The sequence below is a fragment of the Giraffa tippelskirchi genome, chromosome 12 (genome assembly GCF_054371585.1).
Source record: "Giraffa tippelskirchi isolate mGirTip1 chromosome 12, T2T-mGirTip1v1.2.pri, whole genome shotgun sequence".
In the NCBI taxonomy this organism is placed as follows: Eukaryota; Metazoa; Chordata; class Mammalia; order Artiodactyla; family Giraffidae; genus Giraffa; species Giraffa tippelskirchi.
Window position 1 is genome coordinate 88,044,952 of NC_137286.1, and position 20,265 is coordinate 88,065,216.

The following is a 20,265-nucleotide window of genomic DNA, read 5'->3' on the forward strand; positions in this document are numbered from 1 at the left end:
TACCAACAAATAGCAACCTGTAAGGCACTTGGCCTGTTGAGCAATGCTTAACTACCAATCTTCATTGTGCACTCATGATATGCAAAGAACTTTTCTGGATTCTGAGCTATGGGAAAGAAGTTGCAAACATGACTAGGTCCCTCCTTCAAGGAGTTTACACTTTAGAAATCTGGAGAAGGAAAAGTTTAAAGCAAGCTAGCATAACTAGGTCAACCTAACATAAGGACAGATTTTTCCTCTAAAAAAAGAATTTGTGGTCTTAAAATATTACGTGATGCACCACGATTCACAGCCTGAACTACATTTGAAGTCGGTAAGAAGGTGTCCTCAATCATACCCTGCAGACTGATCACACACACTACCACCTGGATTTAGCTGAAGATTTTCAAATGAAATCTTTTTCTGTTTCTCTGTTTCTCACTGGCTTTTTGGAAAAAGACCAGAGAGGAAAGGAAACCGTAGGTTATTTTTATAAGCATGCTTGCACATTCACCATCATCATTATCATCCACAAGCCTGACTTTTAAAAGCCTGGGACTTCCCTGCTGGTCCAATGGCTAAGGCTCCGAGGTCCCAATTCAGGGGTCCCAGGTTCAATCCCTGGTCAGGGAACTAGATCCCACATGCCCGCAACTAAGACCTGGCACAAACAAATAAATAAATATTAAAAAATAAATAAATAAAAAAGTCTGGGAGGCAGAGGGGGAAAAGGGAGCTGGTGAGAGGAGATTTTGGCGGAGGATACCAGCAGGTGGCGCTTGTCTCCTCCTCCGAGGTTAGAACTTTGAACTCACCCTAGAATCCTGTAGGAATCAAGGGCCACTTAGCGCGCAGTGAGTACAAGTGACATCGATCATGCGGTACTTGAGATCCAGACTTCTGCCTAGGCCATCACCTTTCCGCATCACCCCTTAAAACACCATCTTCCCCTCCACCAAGGGTTGAGTTATTTTCTTATTTGACCCGCATCCTCTTCCCTTGGCTAAGTCCCTCACAAGGTCGCTGCTCACGCCTTGGGTATAGAGCCTTAGAGAGCTGGAACCGAAACTTTAGAAAGGAGGGGGACTTTATTAACCTTCCAACTGACCTACTCTTATGCCGTCAGAAGTTCTGATGCCCTGGTGCTGGTCTGGGCAGAAGGTGATTCCAACTGCAGACGGGGACGTCAGCTCCCATGCACCACAGGGGCTGGAAGAAGCTCACAGGTCACCTTGACGAATACCTGTGCGCAGGCTCCAACCGGGACCGAGTTATTTTATAGTTGGGGTCGCTGCCTTTCTGACCCCTCCAGCTCCACCCAATTCCGGGCTCAGTCAGCCACAGCCAGCCCCTCTTTCCTCACACGACAATGGGTTGTGTCCACCATAGAAACTACCTGCATCTTGAAAACTCCTCCTTTCTGTGCCTGTAGTTTTCTGCCATCTCTCAGAAAACCCTCTGCTCCACTCCTAAGCAGTTTGCAGCGGCGTCCAGCCCTGGCGTTTACAGATGGAGCTCAACCCTAGAGTCCGAAGGCTCTCCTTTCAAACCCAGCTCCGCCTCTGACTGCCTGGGTGACCTCAGACGGGTTTCTTCACTTCCTCTGTGGGCTGAGGGAAACAATTTTTCCGCTCACAGGGTCCCCTGGATTCCTGAGATCACGAACGCCGACTACGGCGACCAGCGTCTGGCCCACTGGAGGTGCCCAAATGCTAGGGGTGGGGGTCTTCTGTTGGCCTGACCCTACGGTGAAACACTGCCTCTGGGGGTTGGGAGGGGACTCAGGGTCAAAGAATCCGAGTAATTCGCAGACTTGAGATAGCCTCTCGCCTCCCGCGTGATCTCCCCGCGTCCAGCCCCAAGCGAGTATCCGGACAGCCCGGCGCGGGCGCGCGGCAGGCGGCGGAGGCAGGCTCGCGGCTGGACTGACGGCTCCGCGAGAAGGCGGAGCAGAGAGCGGGCGGCGGAGGAGGGGAGAGCCGCCGGGAGGAGGGCGCAGGGGCGGGAGGAGACACATGCGCGCTGCCCGCCGCCGCCGCCGCAGTCCTTAGCTTCCCGGGGACAGGAAACCTTTGAGACCGCGCTGCCACGGCCGCCTCCGCCTCTCGGCTCCCGGTTCCGCGCGCCCGCCACACCCTCCGCCCCTCCTCCGGCATCTCTCGGCGGAGCGCCGCGGGGACTGGGCCCCGGGCTGTCGTCTCCCGTTCCGGGGGGGAAAGGTGTGACCTCCCCCCGCAGGAGCGGCGCGGCGGGGCGGGGGGGCCCGGGAGAAGATGGCGACGCCGGGAAGCGAACCCCAACCTTTCGTGCCTGCCCTGTCGGTGGCTACGCTGCACCCCCATCATCATCCGCACCACCACCACCACCACCACCACCACGGAGGAACTGGAGCCAGCGGCGGGGCCGCGGGAGGCGGCGGCGGCGGCGGCGGCGGGGGCTTCAACCTGCCCTTGAACCGGGGACTGGAGCGCGCGCTGGAGGAAGCGGCCAACTCAGGGGGCTTGAACCTCAGTGCCAGGAAACTGAAGGAATTTCCCAGGACCGCGGCCCCCGCGCACGACCTCTCGGACACGGTGCAGGCAGGTGAGAGAGGGCCGAGGGCGGGCGGTGGGTGTGGGTGTCTGGCGGGCTGTCGTGCCTTCCCCGACGCGGTGGCCAGTCTGAGATCTGGCCTGACCGGGGTCCAGCGGCCCGTGCTGTCCCGAGGCAGGGACCCGCGTGGGCGGTCCGGCCCGAGGAGAGCCGGGCTGCTCCGGGCCGCCGAGCCCGCGGCGCGTGGGTCCCCCCCCCCCCACCGCTGCGGCTGCGCCGGGGAAGTGGCCGCGGGGCTGGGACTTGCGGGCGCGCCGCGTCGCGCAGTGGAAGTGGGAGGTTTCGGGCGGCTGCGGCCGCTTCCTGGGCCCGGCGCAGGGGCTGGGGACCCGGGCGCCGCGTCTGCGCCTCCGACGCGGGCAAAGCCCTCTTTGCGCCGAGGCGCCGCCCGTCCGGGTTGGGAAGCCTCTAGACAAAGGTGGCGCGCCCTCCGCCGACCCGAGGGCACCGGCGTGGTGCCACCGGGCCCCCCCTCGGCGACACCACCGAGCGATCGGGCAACTTGTGCCCGCGGCTTCCTCTTCCTGCGTCTGTGCGAGGAGGGAGCGGCGGCTCCGGTCGCGAAACCGAATCGCAGCCGCCTCGCCGGGCTGTCCGCTCGCTGGTTCTTTGCCTCCAGCTCACCGCCCACGCGGTTTGGTCCTGCCACCGAGGCTACCTTGTTCTCAGTAATCCGATCTTTGCGGGGGCCCTGGAAGAGACGGCAGGGTATATTTAAAAAAAAAAAAGTAATTAAAGTGAGCCGGTTTCCATCGGTGAGCCCGACAAGTTGTAACTCGCGCCAATGAGCATACAGAGTTTTCAAGTTATGTCATGTGTTGACATATTTCTGAGAGGTCGGCTTTCCCTTTGGTAGTTGGAATTACTGGAGCAGGATCTATAAACAGGAAGGAGGCTGGTGGAATGCGATTCGGGCCTTGGGATCCTGATAGAACTGACTGGGTTCCCCACCGTCTGGTTTCAGTTCCTTGGAGGAGGGTTTGTATCTTGGCGAGCGCCCAGCATTTCCCAGAGCCGTGGGTACCCCATTTGGGAACCACCGACCAGACCTCCTGGCTGTCATTGCGTCACGGGCCGAGTGTCAGAACCCTGGGATCCTGGGTGGCTTGATTGTCAGCTCCAGATCTCAGTTTCTTCTCCTGCGGGAAGACGGAGGTGGGGAGAGGGGGAAGACAGTGGCCTTTTGGAGCTAGATTCCAGCGCTCCACTCTTTAATTCAATGCACGTTTATTAAGAGTCCTAATGAATATTTAGACAAGAGTTCTGAGTTCACTGAAGGCAGAAAGTGCTCTTTGGGGGTCATTAACATTTTGTAATTTGAATCTAGGGATAGTCAGGAATGGGCAAAAAGGAGGGAATTTCCAGAGTTGAGTTGTCAACAGCTGGGGAGGTTCTTGATCGGACCACTTAGATGCAGTTTCTCAAGTGGAAGTTATTCCAAGAATTGCCTGAATCATTAACTTAGAAAAAAAAAATCCGTTGTTAAGTTGGACTTCCCTTTTTCCCCAGATTTGTAAGGTGAGCTATGGCAGGGTTGGATATGACTGCGGAAACTGTAGCTGGCAGGATATTCATTTCATTGGCTATGAAAATGGAGCTGGCAGGACCAATAATAATCTGTGTCTGTACATTCAGAAGGAGGCACTAAATGGTTTTCCTCTACTTCTGAAGTTTATTTCAAAGTTGGGTGAACTTGATGCGTCTGCCCTACTGGTGTTTCTTGGAGAAGACCAGTGCTTTTAAAAGCAGAGACCATCCCTTGCAGTTCAGACCTAACCGTGTGAATCATGATGGTGTTTAAAACAAGATTTCCGTTGTCCTCTCTTTGCTTGTTTGTAGTGAGCTGTGGTTGTGAGTGCTGCAAGTTTTTAATTCGAAACCTCACTTGCACATGTTCCATGCGCAGAAAATTCTAACTAGTTAAATCTTGGAGGCTTAACCTTAGTGACAGTGAACTGAAAATGTTAGTTCCTGTCATGTCTGACTCTTTGAGACCTCATGGACTGGGGCCCACCAGGCTCCTCTGTCCATGGAGTTCTCCAGGCAAGAATACTGGAGTGGATAGCCATTCCCTTGTCCAGGGAATTTTCCCAACCCAGGGATTGAACGTGGGTCTCCTGCATTGCAGACACATTCTTTACCATCTGGGCCATCAGGGTTAACTCCCTTTCGACAAAGGCAATGTTAATTATGGGAGGAGGAATGTCACTGGAGTTTGTAGGAAGTTAGGAAAACTCCTGAAGTAAAGAGTATTCAATGTAGACAGCTCGTTTACATGAAATTTCATTACCCAAATGTGTTATAAAGAGTTGCTTTTGCAAAAACATCTTTGCCTCAGGTCAACGCTGGGTGTAAACCAATTGTGTTCTGCCCTTTGCTCTGTTTACCCAGAGCACTGTTCCTTATTTGGAAGAGAAAAACTTGAAATAAAGCAAGAGTTAAAATTACCTCCAGTGTGCAGTGCTGACATTTCCTGCATATAAAGAGTTCTAGAAGAGTGGAGTGTCTGAGTAGTAACATATACAATAAAGACAGTGGATTCTCTCGGGTTCATATTTAGTTTACAGAACATCTCTTAAAATCAGAAGGACATACAAAGATCCTTAAAGACCTGAGATGTAAAGTGGACTTTTTCATAAATTTTGTAAGACAGGGAGTGACAGAGAAAGCTTTATCTCCCTGTTCAGTCGTGTAATTCAGGCCATTTGGTTTATGCCTTGTAAAAGTAACTCTTCTGGCAGCCACCCTAAGCAGAACTGCCCTCTTGGGCAATGTAGCTTATCTGGCCAGGAGTTGAAAACCCAGATGTAAACATAGAAATATAGAGGGCCGGGGCTGCTCAGTAGATGTTTAAGCTCTGTTAATCAAGTGCATACATCTCTTTCATAGGAAAAAAAAACAACACTCTCAGGCCTTCCCCCTTACTTTGAGCTAATCACTTTACTCATATTTGAGTGCAGATAGTTTGGTTGTCAGGATCTAGACTTCTGACCAGTGAGTGAGCTGGGGAAAGAAGGGCTGTGTGTTGGCACAGATGACCCTGGCTGAATGGGAGAAGAGCCACGATGAGCTCTCGGACTGGGCTCTGCATCACCCTGCTGTGTCCTTGTGAGAAGCCAGTTCAGATCCTCCTGTACAGCTGGGGAGAATTGAGTAATACATGCTCAAGATCATCGCTCTACTTAGATGCTAAACCCAGGATGGACCCGTGATGATTTCACTCTAGCGTGTGTGTTCTTGACCATGGTGCTAGTGGTAAAGAATCTGCCTGCCAGTTCAGGAGACATAAGAGATGTGAGTTCGATCTCTGGAGGAGGAAACAGCAACCCACTCCAGTATTCTTGACTGGGAAATCCCATGGACAGAGGAGCCTGGGGAGGGCTACAGTCCATAGGGTTGTAAACAGTTGCACACGACTGAGGCGACTTGGCACATATGCACATAGGGAAGGGGTGGAGAGGAGTAGAATCCAGGAGGGTACCTGGAGATTCATTCACCCAACATTCGTTCCGCAAGTACCCACCAAGCACCGTTCAGTGCCAGGCACTGTTCTAGGCACCAAGGATACAGCAGGGACCAACAGAGACTCCCTTGACCCCTTCTGATGGAGTTTTCATTCTCCTTGTGGGTGAGGGAGGAGATAATTGAAGAAATGGATTTTGAAGGGTGAACTGGGAAGACTTACAGGAGATGTACGCGATCTTCATTTAGAAATATACACGCTGCCTGGTATTAAAGGTGACTTGTAGTAGCTTGGAACAATAGCACAAATGGTAGTAATAAATGTGAACTGAAGCAGAAAGTCAGGTCTGAGAAAAAAGGACATAAATACTTTCGCATTGGGAAAGCGAACTTGTTGTTGTTTGTTCTAGTGCTGATTTATTAAATAGTGTCATTTGGGGATAAGGAAGTTCCAAAGGGTGTTTGTATGACTCAAATGAAGTGAATTGAAAAGAGAAGTAAGAAAAGAAAGAGTCTGTCTCAGGCTGATTGCTGGAGGTCCTGGAAAATGAAAATCTTGGATCCGATGTACACAACAGTTGTTGGAAGTTGGTCACATTAAGGAGAGAGTGGGGTGTGTTATTGCTGGTATGTTTTTTAGGGGTGGCTGGAAGCAGGAAAGGCGATATGGGAAATGCAGGCTTGCCCAGGGAGGAATGCAGATGGGAAAAGTACTCAGTGAGGTCCTGGATGTGCCAATGCTGGTGCTGGAGAAGGTGCGAAGGGTAAGACATGACAGGAGCACACATGAGATGCAAAGTGATCTTTTTTTTTAATAAAACCCCTGCATCTTCTTTTTTTAAAATATATATATAATTTTTTATTTGTGTGTTTATTTACTTTTGGCTGTGCTGGGTCTTCGTGGCTGCACGGGCTTTTCTCTAGTTGCAGCAAGTGGGGGCTACTCTCCAGTTGCCATGCGGGGGCTTCTTGTTGGCGGTGGCCTCTCTCGTGGCAGAGCACAGGCTCGAGGTCATGTTTCGGCTCCCGGGCTCTAGAGCACAGGCTCAACAGTTGTGACCCACTGGCTTAGTTGTTCCAAGGCATGTGGGATCGTCCCAGATCAGGGATCGAACCTGTGTCTGCTTCATTGGCAGGTGGATTCTTTACCACTGAGCCACCAGGGAAGCCCCCTTTATTTTGCATCCTTTAATTTCAAAACAAAATACAAAAAAAAACGCGCTACACAGCCTTCAACCCCCTGTCAAATGTGGGAAGGAGTAGGGCTTGAGGCCCTGGTGTCCTGCCTTAGACAGAAGGATGGAAATAAAACCACTGGACCTCAGCAGGGGGAGCAGGTGGGCCAGGCCACCGGGGCTGCTGCTGGGGCGGCCTTGGGAACCAGAAAGCCGTGGGGACCTCAAGGTGAGACGCCAGTGGCATAGATAGACATTGTCTGCAAAATTCAGAAAAAAAGGTCATTTTAGGTAAACTGGCTAGGAAAGAGTCTCCTAGCCTGAGGGGGGCGTTTGGGTCAGGTTTTGTAGGCTGGCTAGGTTTTGGATGGAAGTCCGCATGCACCACAGAATCTGTGGTTGGGAAGATGGTGTGAGCGTGGGACGTGAGAACCTGGCAGCCTGAGATCTGCTGTGAATACAAGTGAGACGGGTGTTCAGGCCGGGACCTCACGTCCTCTCACCCCGTCGTCACCGTGCAGTGGGGTGATGCGGCACAGGGCTCTCAGGACCCTTTAGGACACTGCCGATGGCTGAGGCCTGGGATATGTCCGCCTGTGGGACTAAGGCGCTGGTCTGTCTGCGATACCGCTCTCAAATATCTAGAGGCAAAGAATCTTCTCTGAGATTTGTGGCTTCTCTGCTGAAGCCTGAATCCCCCTTCCCCACTCCCATTCTGTCTCAACTGAATCCTTGGGATATTAGCTTCCTTTAGTCGCTGGGATGAACCCAGGACTTAAGGGAGTCTATTTGGTCTCAAAAACTATTCCATAATTTTGGCCGTAAAGATTTTTCATTATGAATGTAATGAAACTTGAAATCACATGTGTTTTTGTAGAACATTATGTTCTTTTGTAGTTATGCTTTGTTTCAAATTATATTTCTGCTATTGAATTGAATTGATTAGTCACTGTGCTGTAATGATCTTGTATAGTGGTAGTCACTCTCATTAAATGGCTATATTCATCACATATATTCTGACTATTAATACTTCAAAAACAAGGAGTCACAGCTTTTCCTCCCTATTATTATTGTTGTTGATCAGTTTCACTGTTGTTGTTTAATCACTAAGTTGTATCTGACTCTTTGCGACCCCATGGACTGTAGCCCGCCAAGCTCCTCTGTCCATGGGATTCTCCAGGCACGAATACTGGAGTGTGGGTTGCTATTTCCTTCTCCAGGGGATCGTCCAGGACCAGGGACTGAACCCGCATGTCCTGCATTGACAGGTGGATTCTTTACCGCTGAGCCACCAGGGAAGCCCCAGTTTCACCGTGGTTTAGTCGCTCAATCATGTCCAACTCTTTGTGACCTGATGGACTGTAGCTGCCAGGCTCCTCTGTCTGTGGGGTTTCTCAGACAAGAATACTGGAGTGGGTCGCTGTTTAGAGGACTTTTAGTAGTAAAAGCTGTTAGCACTGCCAAGTCTCCGTGTATGTGGTGGCTCTGCACCATATCCACATGTGCTCATCCACGTTTCTGTGGCAGAAACAGTCTCCACAAACACACCTGTATTCTCATTGCTTGCATTATGGGCCGCTCTTTATTGAAAAGGTGGGAACACGATAATAATGTTTCCAGAATAACAGCATACAACCATAGGCCATAAAACCTCCGGGAATTTTTGAGCTGTGCCAGTTTATAAACATCAGCCCAGGGTTTGACCTTCATCATTGAAAGTATTCCACCGGCTAATTTGTTAGTCACTGTGACATCTTATTTGTTTTTTGGTGAGTGTCAGTTATTAGGCAAAAATTTGGCACAACCCCACTATTTAAAAATTTTAACTTCAATTGTTGACTAAGAATTTTTTTTTTTTTGAGTTCTGTTGCAACTTAAATTTTTCATGCTGTGGTTTAGCAGGTCTTTGGTTTTAAGCATTTAAAGGGTAGGTACCTTTTGAAATCCATGTTAGTGTTGACTGGTGCAGAGGTTAATTTCCTTTGCTCTTGCTGTCCTGCTGATGTGAACAAAGGCTTAGAAGTTGTTACTCAACTTCGTCATTACTTATCAATATTTAAACACAAGTTGCTTCCTTCTTTTGCGTGTACTTTTCTAGTTTTCCCATTTTTCATATTTACCTATCTATATCTATCGACCTATATCCATAGATATAACTATCTACCTATACCTATAGGCGTATTTATATACCTGTATTAATCGGTATATATCTATATACTTGGACTTCCCTGGTGCTCAGCGGTAAAAAATCTGCCTGCAATGTGGGAAACTTGAATTCAATCCCTGGGTTGAGAAGATCCCCTGGAGAAAGGAACGGCAACCCACTCCAGTACTCTTGACTGGGAAATCCCACGGACAGAGGAGCCTAGTGGGCTACAGTCCATGGGGTTGCAAAGAGTCAGACATGGCTGAGCAACTAACACACACACACACACACACTCACAGATCTCTATACTTATATCTATATACATTTATATGTGTGTGACTTGCTTAGCCAATAAAGAAAGCCCAACTATATTTACATATCCAATGCCTTTATTTATGTACAATTTATAAGTAGGGTGGAGGCATTTGCTATTGCTACAGATTTCTTGTTGTATAAAAGGTTTTTTGGCACCAAATTTTTCATTTGCTATATAAATTTCTTTGGATAGAGATAATAGGTATAAAGACTTTTTATATTTATGCTGGGCAGCATTTACTTTCTCTTAATATCTTCACAAAGTCATCTCCTCCGGGCGCTGTGTTGAGTCCGCTTTTCCAGAGACTTGGCGGTTTAAATGGCAGAAATGCTGTGAACTCTGCTTAAAGTGCTTATGGGGCTGTCGGTTGGGTCACATGACTTGAACTTTTGTCTGTGCCTCACAGAATTCCTTGGGATACTCCTTGCCAGATTTGGCTTGGCTTTTTGAAAAATTAGACTTCTGCCTTAGAAAGGCATTGGGGAAAACTGGCCTGGGCTTAGGTCTGGTTGCTGCCACCACGATCACCGTTTGTGAGCTCTTTCAGTGATGGTGTCATTTGTTGGAATTCAGGTGATTTGGAGTTAATGGTGATGTTTATTTCAAGCATAAAATTATGTGTGTGCTCAGTTGTGTCTGACTCTTTGCGGCCCCATGACTGGAGCCCGCCAGGCTCCTCTGTCCAAGGGAGGATTCTCTGGGCAAGAATACTGGAGTGAGTTGCCATGTCCTTCTCCAGGGGATCTTCCCGACCTAGGGATTGAACCTGCATCTCTTTCACCCTGGCAGATTCTTTACCACTAGCACCCCCTGGGAAGTCCCTATCCTAAAAGGCTTAAGGATGTAACACCCGAAACCCAGCTATATTTACATAGCTGATGTGTAATTGATAGGAAGTCAAGAGGCTTCTGTTTTATTGCTACTATTTTTCTGTGTGTGGTGTGGAGGTTTTTTTGCAGCAGAATTTTCAGTTGCTATGATATTTCAGGTAAGTTTGTGTGTGTATGTGATGTGAATTGTTTAACCAAAAAAAGAAAAAAGGCAAGAAAGAAAAGAAATAAAACGGTCAGGATTCCATGTAAGCCTTAGGCCTGCCAATAGAGATGCAAGCCTGAAGCACGTCTGTGTTCTCTTCATCTTAATTTCAGAGTTCAGTAGTATTGCTTCCATATACTGTAGTAAGAAGTCGTACATTTGGAAACCATCTGTTCCCACAAAGCAATTCAAAAATCGAGTGATATTGTTTACATGGACAGAAAGTCGAAGAACTGTGAGAATTTGGCTTCTCTTGCTTTTACTGCAAGCAAGTAGAAGTGAGATGCCTTTCTCAAAGTCAGATTTCTGGGTGTGCTCCTACTTTTTCCTATCTGGGTCCTCCACTGGCCATAAAGGAGGGATCCTGGGACAAAAAAAAAAATTGGAGACAAGCAGTGTTTGGTTTGCATCATAGAAACGTTTTAATTTGGGGTTGCTGAGAAATTATTGCTCCTGTGTTCATAGGAGGTTGATACTGAGCCAGGTTAATTTATGGTACCCGGAACCCTTCCAGGATGTTCCAGGGTCAGGCTTTATAATTGTGGAAATCTTCTTTGATACTTACTTTATTCCTTCTGCTGTGCTTCCTCAGTCTCTTTGCTGGAGGGGCCCTGAGACCTTGTGACTCGAAACACAGTCCGTATCTCTCTGGCCCAGTGAGCCTTGAGGTTCTGCTTCACTGTTCTCCCCAGAGGGGCAGAGGGAAGCCCCATCTTGGTTTTCTTAATCCTCTGGCTTCTCCTCTGGTCTTGCTTTTGACAGCTGACCTCTGCAGCTCTGGCCGTGGAGTTTTGCTACCCAAGGTATTCCTCTGATGTTCTTTTTTTTTTTTTAATTCTATGTACTTATTTTATTGGAGTATAAGTGCTGTACGGTGTTGTGCTGGTTTCTGCTGTACAACAGTGTGGATCAGGTCTGTGTATACATACGCTCCCTCCCTCCTGAGCCTCCCTCCCACGCCCCCATCCCACCCCTCTAGGTCATCACAGAGCACTGAGCTGAGCCCCTGTGCTGAACAGCAGCTCCCCACTCGCTCTCTGGTGTGTATGTCAGCGCTGCTCTCCCAGTGAGTCCCCACCCCCTTTGCCTCCTGTGCCCGCATGTCCGTTCTCTGCATCCTCCAATGTTCTTCCCTATTTTTTGATGTTGATGCTGCACAGCCTTGCGGGTAGCATTAATACATCCGACCTGGTTAAATACATCAGCCTGGCTCTGGTTTGCCGCATTTTCTCTCTGCAGGCAACCGCAATGAGTTCAAAGATAGCATCTCCGCTTGCAGACTACCTGACTTGGCCTTCCTTTCCATTGCCTGCATTTCCCTTTTCCAGGTCGCTTCCCTCGCTTCACCCCTCCCCTTCCCCACCTTCTGCCCTGGAAAAGGGTGAAAGTGAAGTTGCTCAGTTGTGTCTGACTCTTTGCGACCCCACTGGGTGTAGCCTACCAGGCTCCTCCATCCATGGGATTTTTCAGGCAAGAGTACTGGAGTGGGTTGCCATTTCCTTCTCCAGGGGATCTTCCCCACCCAGGGATCAAACCCAGGTCTCCCGCATTGCAGGCAGACACTTTACTGCCTGAGCCATCAGGGAAGCCCTTCTACCCTGGACAAGTCTACTTAACCCCGCTCCCATTCTGGCCAGTCTCCAGCCTCCTTAAGACAGGGGGCTCCCTGGCAGCCCTTCCATGCAGATCTGATCACAGAATCAGGTGCAGCTTTAAGACACTTTGGCATTATTTCCTTATGGTGCTTTTTTGTTAATTATTGCCTTCCTCTTTGGTGCTTTCCCCATGCTTAAGGTCTTTGCTGGCCTGTGAGGTCTGTCTCGGCAGGGATTTTCCCTTAGTTTCGTGTGTGCCCTCCTCAGGAGGGCACAGAAAGTGCTAGATTAATATCAGTGCACTGTTGCTCTCCTCTTTCCTACCCACAGCCGTCTCTTAGTCTCTGCACTTTCAGCCCATCCTCTTGGCTCTGCCATGATGCACTGTTTGCTGATCTGCCGTTTTTTTGGTCCTCACCTTTTTCTTTTTCACGTGGCATCTTTTTGCTTCTCAACCATCGCCCCACTCTACTAGTTGGCTCAGGCTGCCGTAACAAAACACCGCAGACTGGCTGTCTTAACAGAAATTGACTTCCTCACTGTTCCAGAGGCTGAGAGTCCAAAGTCAAGGGGTCGGCGGGCTGGTTTCTCCCGAGGCATCCCTCCTTGTTGATGGCCACCCCACCCCTGTGTTCACGTGGCCTTTCCCCTGTCCTTGAGCGTCCCTGCTGTCTCCTTGTGGGTCCGTGTTTCCTCTTAGGAAGACGCTGGTCACACTGAATCAGGGCCCGCCCATAACCCACTCATATAACCTTATGAGTGGTTATACGACTTGAGAGGCCTGATCCCAAATAGATCATGTTCTGAGGGACTGGGGCTTCGATGCATGAATCTAGGGGAACACGATTCAGCCCGGCACACACGCCTCCTGGCCTGGATAAAGTGACTGTGCTGTGTAAGCCTGCCCTCCCAGGAGGCCTGGGCCACGCCTGTCTTATTCCCAACAGTAAATGTTTCTGAGTACCTGATGTGCTGTAAAAGGAAGGGGCCATGTACACACTTAAAAATGGGTGACTCTGACGGAAGTCTGGGTCCCCCTTCTCTTCACCACCTCGGTCAAATTTAGAATCTTCTTTTTGGTGGTTGGTGGGTCCCTAGAGTTATTCTTTCTCAACAGATAAGATTACTTTCTTCAACATTTGCCAAGTGTTTGATAAGCCAGATTACATCCAGAGGTCGAGTTGTCATGACTTGTGAGAGGGACAGGTGGGAGTTTTCTTGTATCAAATGTTGCTTGAAGTTAACAATTGAAGTGAAAGTAAACAGGTTTTGAGCACCTAGCGTGGGTAGCAGCTGTGGATGATTAAAAAAAAATAAAGACATAGTTGTCCATATAGATTTTGCAGAATTGAATAAGGATTAAAGAAGTAACATATTTGAAAGCACTGTCGTTGTTTTGTCACTGAGTCGTGTCTGATTCTTTTGCGACCCCGTGGACTGCAGCCCACCAGGCTCCTCTGTCCATGGGACTTTCCAGGCAAGAATACTGGAGTGGCTTGGCATTTCTTTCTCCAGGAGACCTTCCTGGCTCAGGGATCCAACGCGAGTCTCCTGAATTGCTGGTGGATTCTTTACCACTGAGCCATCTGGGAAGCCCCAAAAGTACTGTATTCTCAGTAACAAGTGTCATTTTCAGAAAAAGCCTTTCAGTCCTTAGCCTAAGGGACTGTCTTCCCGGTTGTGTAGCTTAGAGGTTAAACATCAGCTCTCTTGAGCCTCAAAGACCAGGGTCCAAATCTTGGTATTGTCGACTATAAACTGTGTCACTCTGACAAGATAACTTAAACTCGGAGTATCAGTTTCCTGTGAACTGATGTCTTACCTATAAAATGGAAACAATGGGTACTGAGTCGTGTTGTGAGGACAATGGTTATAACAATAATAGCTAACACTATCAAGTGCTTTCCTGTGTCAGGCATTATTCTATGTGCTTTATATGTAAATATATATATTAAATATATGTAATATATACATTTCCTCATTTAATTCTTGCTGAGTATTCTGTTTTAACTGTAGTAGGAGCTCAATATCTCCTAACCTTCCTAAATGCCAGCTAGGTTCCACCTAACTTCCGATATCCATTTGAAATCCACCTGCCTCTGAAATGCCTTTCTCGACCACTGTAGCCCGAAGAAGGAGTTTCTAGATATCCAGAAATCACCCCTTCACATCTCTCCCTCATTTAATAGCTGAGGACATTGAGGCTCAGAGAGCTTAAGCCACTTGCCCAAGGTCACACAGCAGGGCTGTAGGTACCACCCATCCAGGAAGCTCCTTCCCTCCTTAGACTTCTCAGGTCAGCCCCACCCAGACCAGCCAGGAGGAAGGACCCTAAAAGAAAAAAAGTACCGTGAAACCTTTAATAACATGTGGTCCAAAGCTGGGAAGAATACGTTGGAAAACGAAGCGCGGTTACAGATTAAACGTGTTAGTTCAGGATTTTACGGGATGTGGTTTGGAGGACATGCTTGGGCTCCATGTAAATTGGATCCCAAAGTACTGACAGACACATGGGGCAGTCCCACCCAGACTCAGGCCTGGAGGTCCACAGCCGCCTGTCAGAGCAAGACTTTTCTCAGCACTTGGAATCCATTTTCCTGTGGAAATAAAGTAGTAAGTGGTGGTTTGGTTCTCCTGCCAACCCTCCCTTTAACGCTGGCAGAGCTGGGCCTTTGTGTTGACAACGTTTCTTTGGAAAAATGCAAACTCCCTTCTGACATGGAATTTTGCATCAGGATGTGAAACTCTTGCCTCTTGGCATCGCTCTCTCCCCTGAGGCCTTCTGACCCAACGTCAGAAAGCCCACCTCTTTCCCAGGCCCCTTGGTCAGTGGGCCCAGCAAACTGGGTGTCCCTTCTACCCGGTGCGGGGAGCCAGCTGTTGTTTTGTGCGTGCGTACTCAGTCGTGTCCCACTCTTTGCAACCCTGTGGATTGTAGCCCCCCAGGCTCCTCTGTCCACGGAATTTCCCATACAAGAATACTGGAGCGGGTTGTCATTTCCTTCTCCAGGAGATCTTCCTGACCCAGGGATCGAACCCGCTTCTCATGTGTCTCCTGCATTGGTAGATGGATTCTTTACCCCTGAGCAACCTGGGAAGCCCAGGTGGGCGTAAGTCAGGGGCCAGCGCTGGGGCTCAGTGAGGCGTCCGGACCTGAGAGGAGTTGGTCTAGGAAGTGCTGCCTGCAGGAGACGGGCAGGGCTGGAAACGTTTCCCTGCCTAGTTGTTGTATTTTTTACATATTATTCCCCCAAATTGTTTATTTAGAATTTGAAGCAAATTACTGAGTCTTGCTGAACTTCAGGTGGGTGATTTGTTTTGTTTTAATATTTATTTATTTATTTAATATTTATTTATTTATTTGCATAGGGTCTTAGGTGTGCCATGCAGGATTTTTAGCTGTGGCATGTGGGATCTAGTTCCCCGACTAGGAATTGAACCTGGGCTCCCAGCACTGGGAGTGTGGAGTCTTAGCCACTGGACCACCAGGCAAGTCCCCAGGTTTATAATTTGTTGATGGTGAACATACTCTTTTCCAGATGCTCAACATCACTCATTATCAGAGAAATGCAAATCAAAACCACAATGAGGTACCATCTCATGCCGGTCAGAATGGCTGCTATCAAAAAGTCTATAAACAGTAAATGCTGGAGAGGGTGTGGAGAAAAGGGAACCCTCTTACACTGTTGGTGGGAACGCAAACTAGTACAGCCACTATGGAGAACAGTGTGGAGATTCCTCAAAAAACTGGAAATAGAACTGCCATACGACCCAGCAATCCCACTGCTGGGCATACACACCGAGGAAACCAGAACTGAAAGGGACACACGTATCCCAGTGTTCGTCGCAGCTCTGTTTACAATAGCCAGGACATGGAAGCAGCCTAGATGTCCATCGGCAGAGGAAAGGATGAGAAAGTTGTGGTACATATACACAATGGAATATTACTCAGCTATTAAAGAGAATGCATTTGAATCAGTTCTAATGAGGTAGATGAAACTGGAGCCTATTATACAGAGTGAAGTAAGCCAGAAAGAAAAACAGCAATACAGTATATTAACGCATATATATGGAATTTAGAAAGATGGTAACAATGACCCTATATGCGAGGCAGCAAAAGAGACACAGATATAAAGAACAGACTTTTGGACTCTGGGAGAAAGTGAGGGTGGGATGATGTGAGAGAACAGCATGGAAACATGTATATTGTCATATGTGAAATAGATGACCAGTCCAAGTTCGATGCATGAAACAGGGCACTCAGGGCCGGTGCACTGGGACAGCCCAGAGGGATGAGATGGGGAGGGGGGTGGGAGGGGGGTTCAGGATGGGGGACACATGTGCACCCATGGCTGATTCATGTCAATGTATGGCAAAACCACTACAATACTGTAAAGTGATTAGCCTCCAATTAAAATAAATAAATTAATTAAAAAAAATACTCTTTTCCCCTCCGGGCTGTTGTGAGGAGGTGAGATACAGTCCCCAGAGCAGAGTTTGGGTTTGGCTTAAGTGAGTGATCAGTAGATGTCACTTGCATTTCTAGATTCCCAAGGGTTGATGTGTCATAGCTTTTCTTCAGTAAGATAAATAACTGGATGTCATCAGCCTGTCATTGGCATAGTGGCTGAGAGTACCCATGGCTGGCTCTTAGTCCTGGTTTCACAAGAACACAGCTAGTGCTTAACTTCCCTGAGCCTCAGTTTCCTTGTCTTGCAATGAGGGATCATAATCATAGGATTATTCTGCGGAGGAAATGAGTGAATATATGTGTAAAGTGCTCAGATCAATGCTTGGCACTGACATTTGCCATTATTATTACCATAGTCCGTTATCTTTAGAAAAGAGATTCAGTCCTCTAAGGCACAGAAAGACTAAGTTCCTAGAAATATTATGATATTAATAAAATGATTGTGATAACCAGAAAGCTTCAGTATACCTGGTTGCACTGTGTGTAAGCATTATTTATAGTCTTTTGACAGTCTTTGGAAGATGGAAGAGTAGGTGCTGGCTCAGACCGTAAAGAATCTGCCTGCAGTGCAGGAGACCTAGGTTCAATTCTTGGGTTGGGAAGATCGCCTGGGGAAGGGAATGGCTACCCACTCCAGCATTCCTGCCTGGGAAATTGCCTGGACAGAGGAGCCTGGCGGGCTACGGTCCATGGGGTGGCAAAGAGTCGGACATGACTGAGTGACTTAGCACACAGAGAGTAGGTATTATTTATTCTTCCAAAGCTCAATATTCAGATCTTAGGTGTAAGGAGACCCGGATTAGCTGGTGAAATGGTTTTCCTTGGGTTGTGTTACTAGTGAGTGGTTGAGCCAAGACTGTATCTTCTGAGTTTTTATGTGTTTTCGATTCATTCCTCAAGTACTTCTCCAAGGAGTGAGAACATGTCTGTGAGGATACAGAGGTTAAAGAATAAATATGTAGATTTGAACATGTCATTGATTTTCTTACTGCTTTCCTGGTGTCCAGCATTTGGTTTGAACTTTAATCAGAAGTCGTTACATCAAAAGCCTGCTGATAGGTTCCATATCACCCTGAAGTTACTGATAAGGGAACCAGAAGGGGAGATGGTCTGGGTCCAGGGTCCTTCAGGCTATTTCGTCATTCAGTCCTCCCTACGGCCTTGCAAGGCAGATAGTCTCCTTGCAGCCCAGAAGGAAACATCAGTTATGCAAATCTATGTTTGCACAACCAGTAGAGCCAGAGCTGAAGTTGGAATCAGAACTCTGATTGAAGAAGTGCCCGAGTCTCTTGCCATTAATAGGAGCAGAATATGCCACCCCCAAAATAGGCCACTTTGGCATATTGATTATTTTGAACTTTGTTGTTGTTGTTCAGTTGCTAAGTCATGTCCGACTCTTTGCGACCCCATGAACTGGTAGCCCACCAGGCTCCTCAGTCCATGGGATTCTCCAGGCTATAATACTGGAGTGGGTTGCCATTCCCTCCTCCAAGGGATCTTCCTGATTCAGAGATCGAACCCAGGTCTCCTACATTGCAAGCAGATTCTTTACTTTCTGAGCCACCCTTTGCTCAAATTCATGTGTATGAAATCAGTGACACTATCTAACCATGTCATCCTCTGCTGCCCACTTATCCTTTTGCCTTCTGTCTTTCCCAGCATCGGGGTCTTTCCAATGAATCCACTCTTCACATCAGGTGGTCAAAGTATTAGAGCCTCAGCTTCAGCATCAGTTGTTCCCATGAATATTCAGAGTTGGTTTCCTTTAGGATTGACTGGTTTGATCTCCTGGCTGTCCAAGGAACTCTCAGGAGTCTTCTCCAGCACCACAATTTTTAACTAAAGTTACTTTAAAAACATTCTGGCTTCCTTTGTCCTCCTGAGAACTGGAAATAAATACCTCCTGTGAAAGAGATACCAAAAGAGACACAGAGATACCCTCCATACCAAAGAGGGAATAGAAGAATTCAGGGTGGAGATGGCTGTGTAAATAAACTTGACTTCTTCACTCATTTCCTACCCCAAGTCCAAACTCATTTGTCTTGTCGATTTTCACAGGTTTACTGTTTGTTTGTTTTTTTTGGTCAAAAGATGTAAAAGCTGTCTGCTTTGGTCACTTCTTTCAGCATCTTATATTTATGAATTGCTGTATGTAGGAAGTTAGTTTTTTTTCCCATTGTTGGATAGCAATTTAGTTATTAGACCAACCAAGAACCTAGAAGGGAAGAAGGAATTAAGTTTTCTTCTCCTATACTGTGCTTTCTTGTAGTGTTACTACATATTTAGAGCTGGAGGTATGGACCCGTAGATGAGAGTTTACGATGAGAATCAAGCCTAGAGCATTTTGATAGGTAGTCCCTGGGGTGACTCAGAGACTGATGAGTCAGATTCCAGTCTAGGCTCATGTCTCCCATTAAAAGGAGTGGATCCAGGGGATCCAGGTGCATGCCTGGGGAGTTCTAGTCCTGATACTCACCGATTTCCAGTGGCCAATTATCAGCTTCATTTCTAAGAACTGTGCTTTCCAGCAAGCAGCAATAAAATCTTCCAACATTTCTATTATTTAAAAATTTAAGTGCACCTTCAGGTTTTTCATTTTGTTATGAAATTTTGTTAGACTTTATAGTCCATAACTTAATTGAACAGCATATTTAAAATTTACTTGATTTTATTCCCTCCAGTGAGAAATGAATGAAAAGCCATTGACTGAGTCATCAAGTAATATACTTTCTAGAACATGCCCTCTGCAATAGGAGTACTTACATTCTCAATGTTTTTTTTTTTTAAAATAACAATCGTTGAGTTGATTTCTGAACGTGCATTTTATTTTGTAATGAAGATCCTTCAATGCATCAATTAGTTGCTTTTATAATCTTATAAATGAAATAACACAGCAGCCCATTTTGACTAAAATGGCAGCACAGCTTATGGCTAAATAACCAAAATTTTTTGTGTTAATGCAAATCAGTCTAATTCAAAGGAATCTGATTGTGCAATTGAAGGCAAACAGATCTTTCTTTGTTCAGCTCCCTTAGAGGTGAGGATGATAATCTCTGCATGCAATTTAAGGCAATTATGTGTAGTTTTCAGTCTTTAGAAAGCCTGGATAAATCAAAGTTAATTTTAGTTGTACCAGTCCTTCCAGTGGCTATTGTTTTGTAATAAACTTTCCGCCGTGGTTTGTTCAGATATTTGCAATGAATGCTTTCTTGCGTCTGTGCAGTACTTTGAAGGGCACCATGCCATAACTGTATGAGTGCTAATGTGCCAAAGTCTGATCTATTTTATGAAATTCACTTGGCAGCTGTGAAGACTTGCTGTTGCTCCCCCTTGTCCCCCAACCCCTAAAGTCCTTGGAATCCGTATGTTAATGAAGACTTGATATCTCAATATGAAATTTGCACAGTGGGAGTTCCAAGGTAATGTGCCTTGGCAGTGCCCTTAATGTCTGCATTTTTAGAGAGTGGATGACAAAGACAGGCTAGCCCAGCTCA

The 20,265-nt window shown here is 47.3% G+C and overlaps 1 protein-coding gene across 3 annotated transcripts in view; it reads left to right on the plus strand.

Annotated features, from left to right (window-relative positions):
- Window positions 1–2,016: 2,016 nt before the first annotated feature.
- Window positions 2,017–20,265, plus strand: part of LRCH1 (leucine rich repeats and calponin homology domain containing 1) — a 213,126-nt gene continuing 194,877 nt past the window's right edge. For all 3 annotated transcript variants that reach the window (XM_081547413.1, XM_081547409.1, XM_081547412.1), the window contains exon 1: window positions 2,017–2,562. In XM_081547413.1, coding sequence (XP_081403539.1) covers window positions 2,253–2,562 — 310 coding nt within the window. In that variant the 5' untranslated portion in view covers window positions 2,017–2,252. The remainder of the gene's footprint in view (window positions 2,563–20,265) is intronic.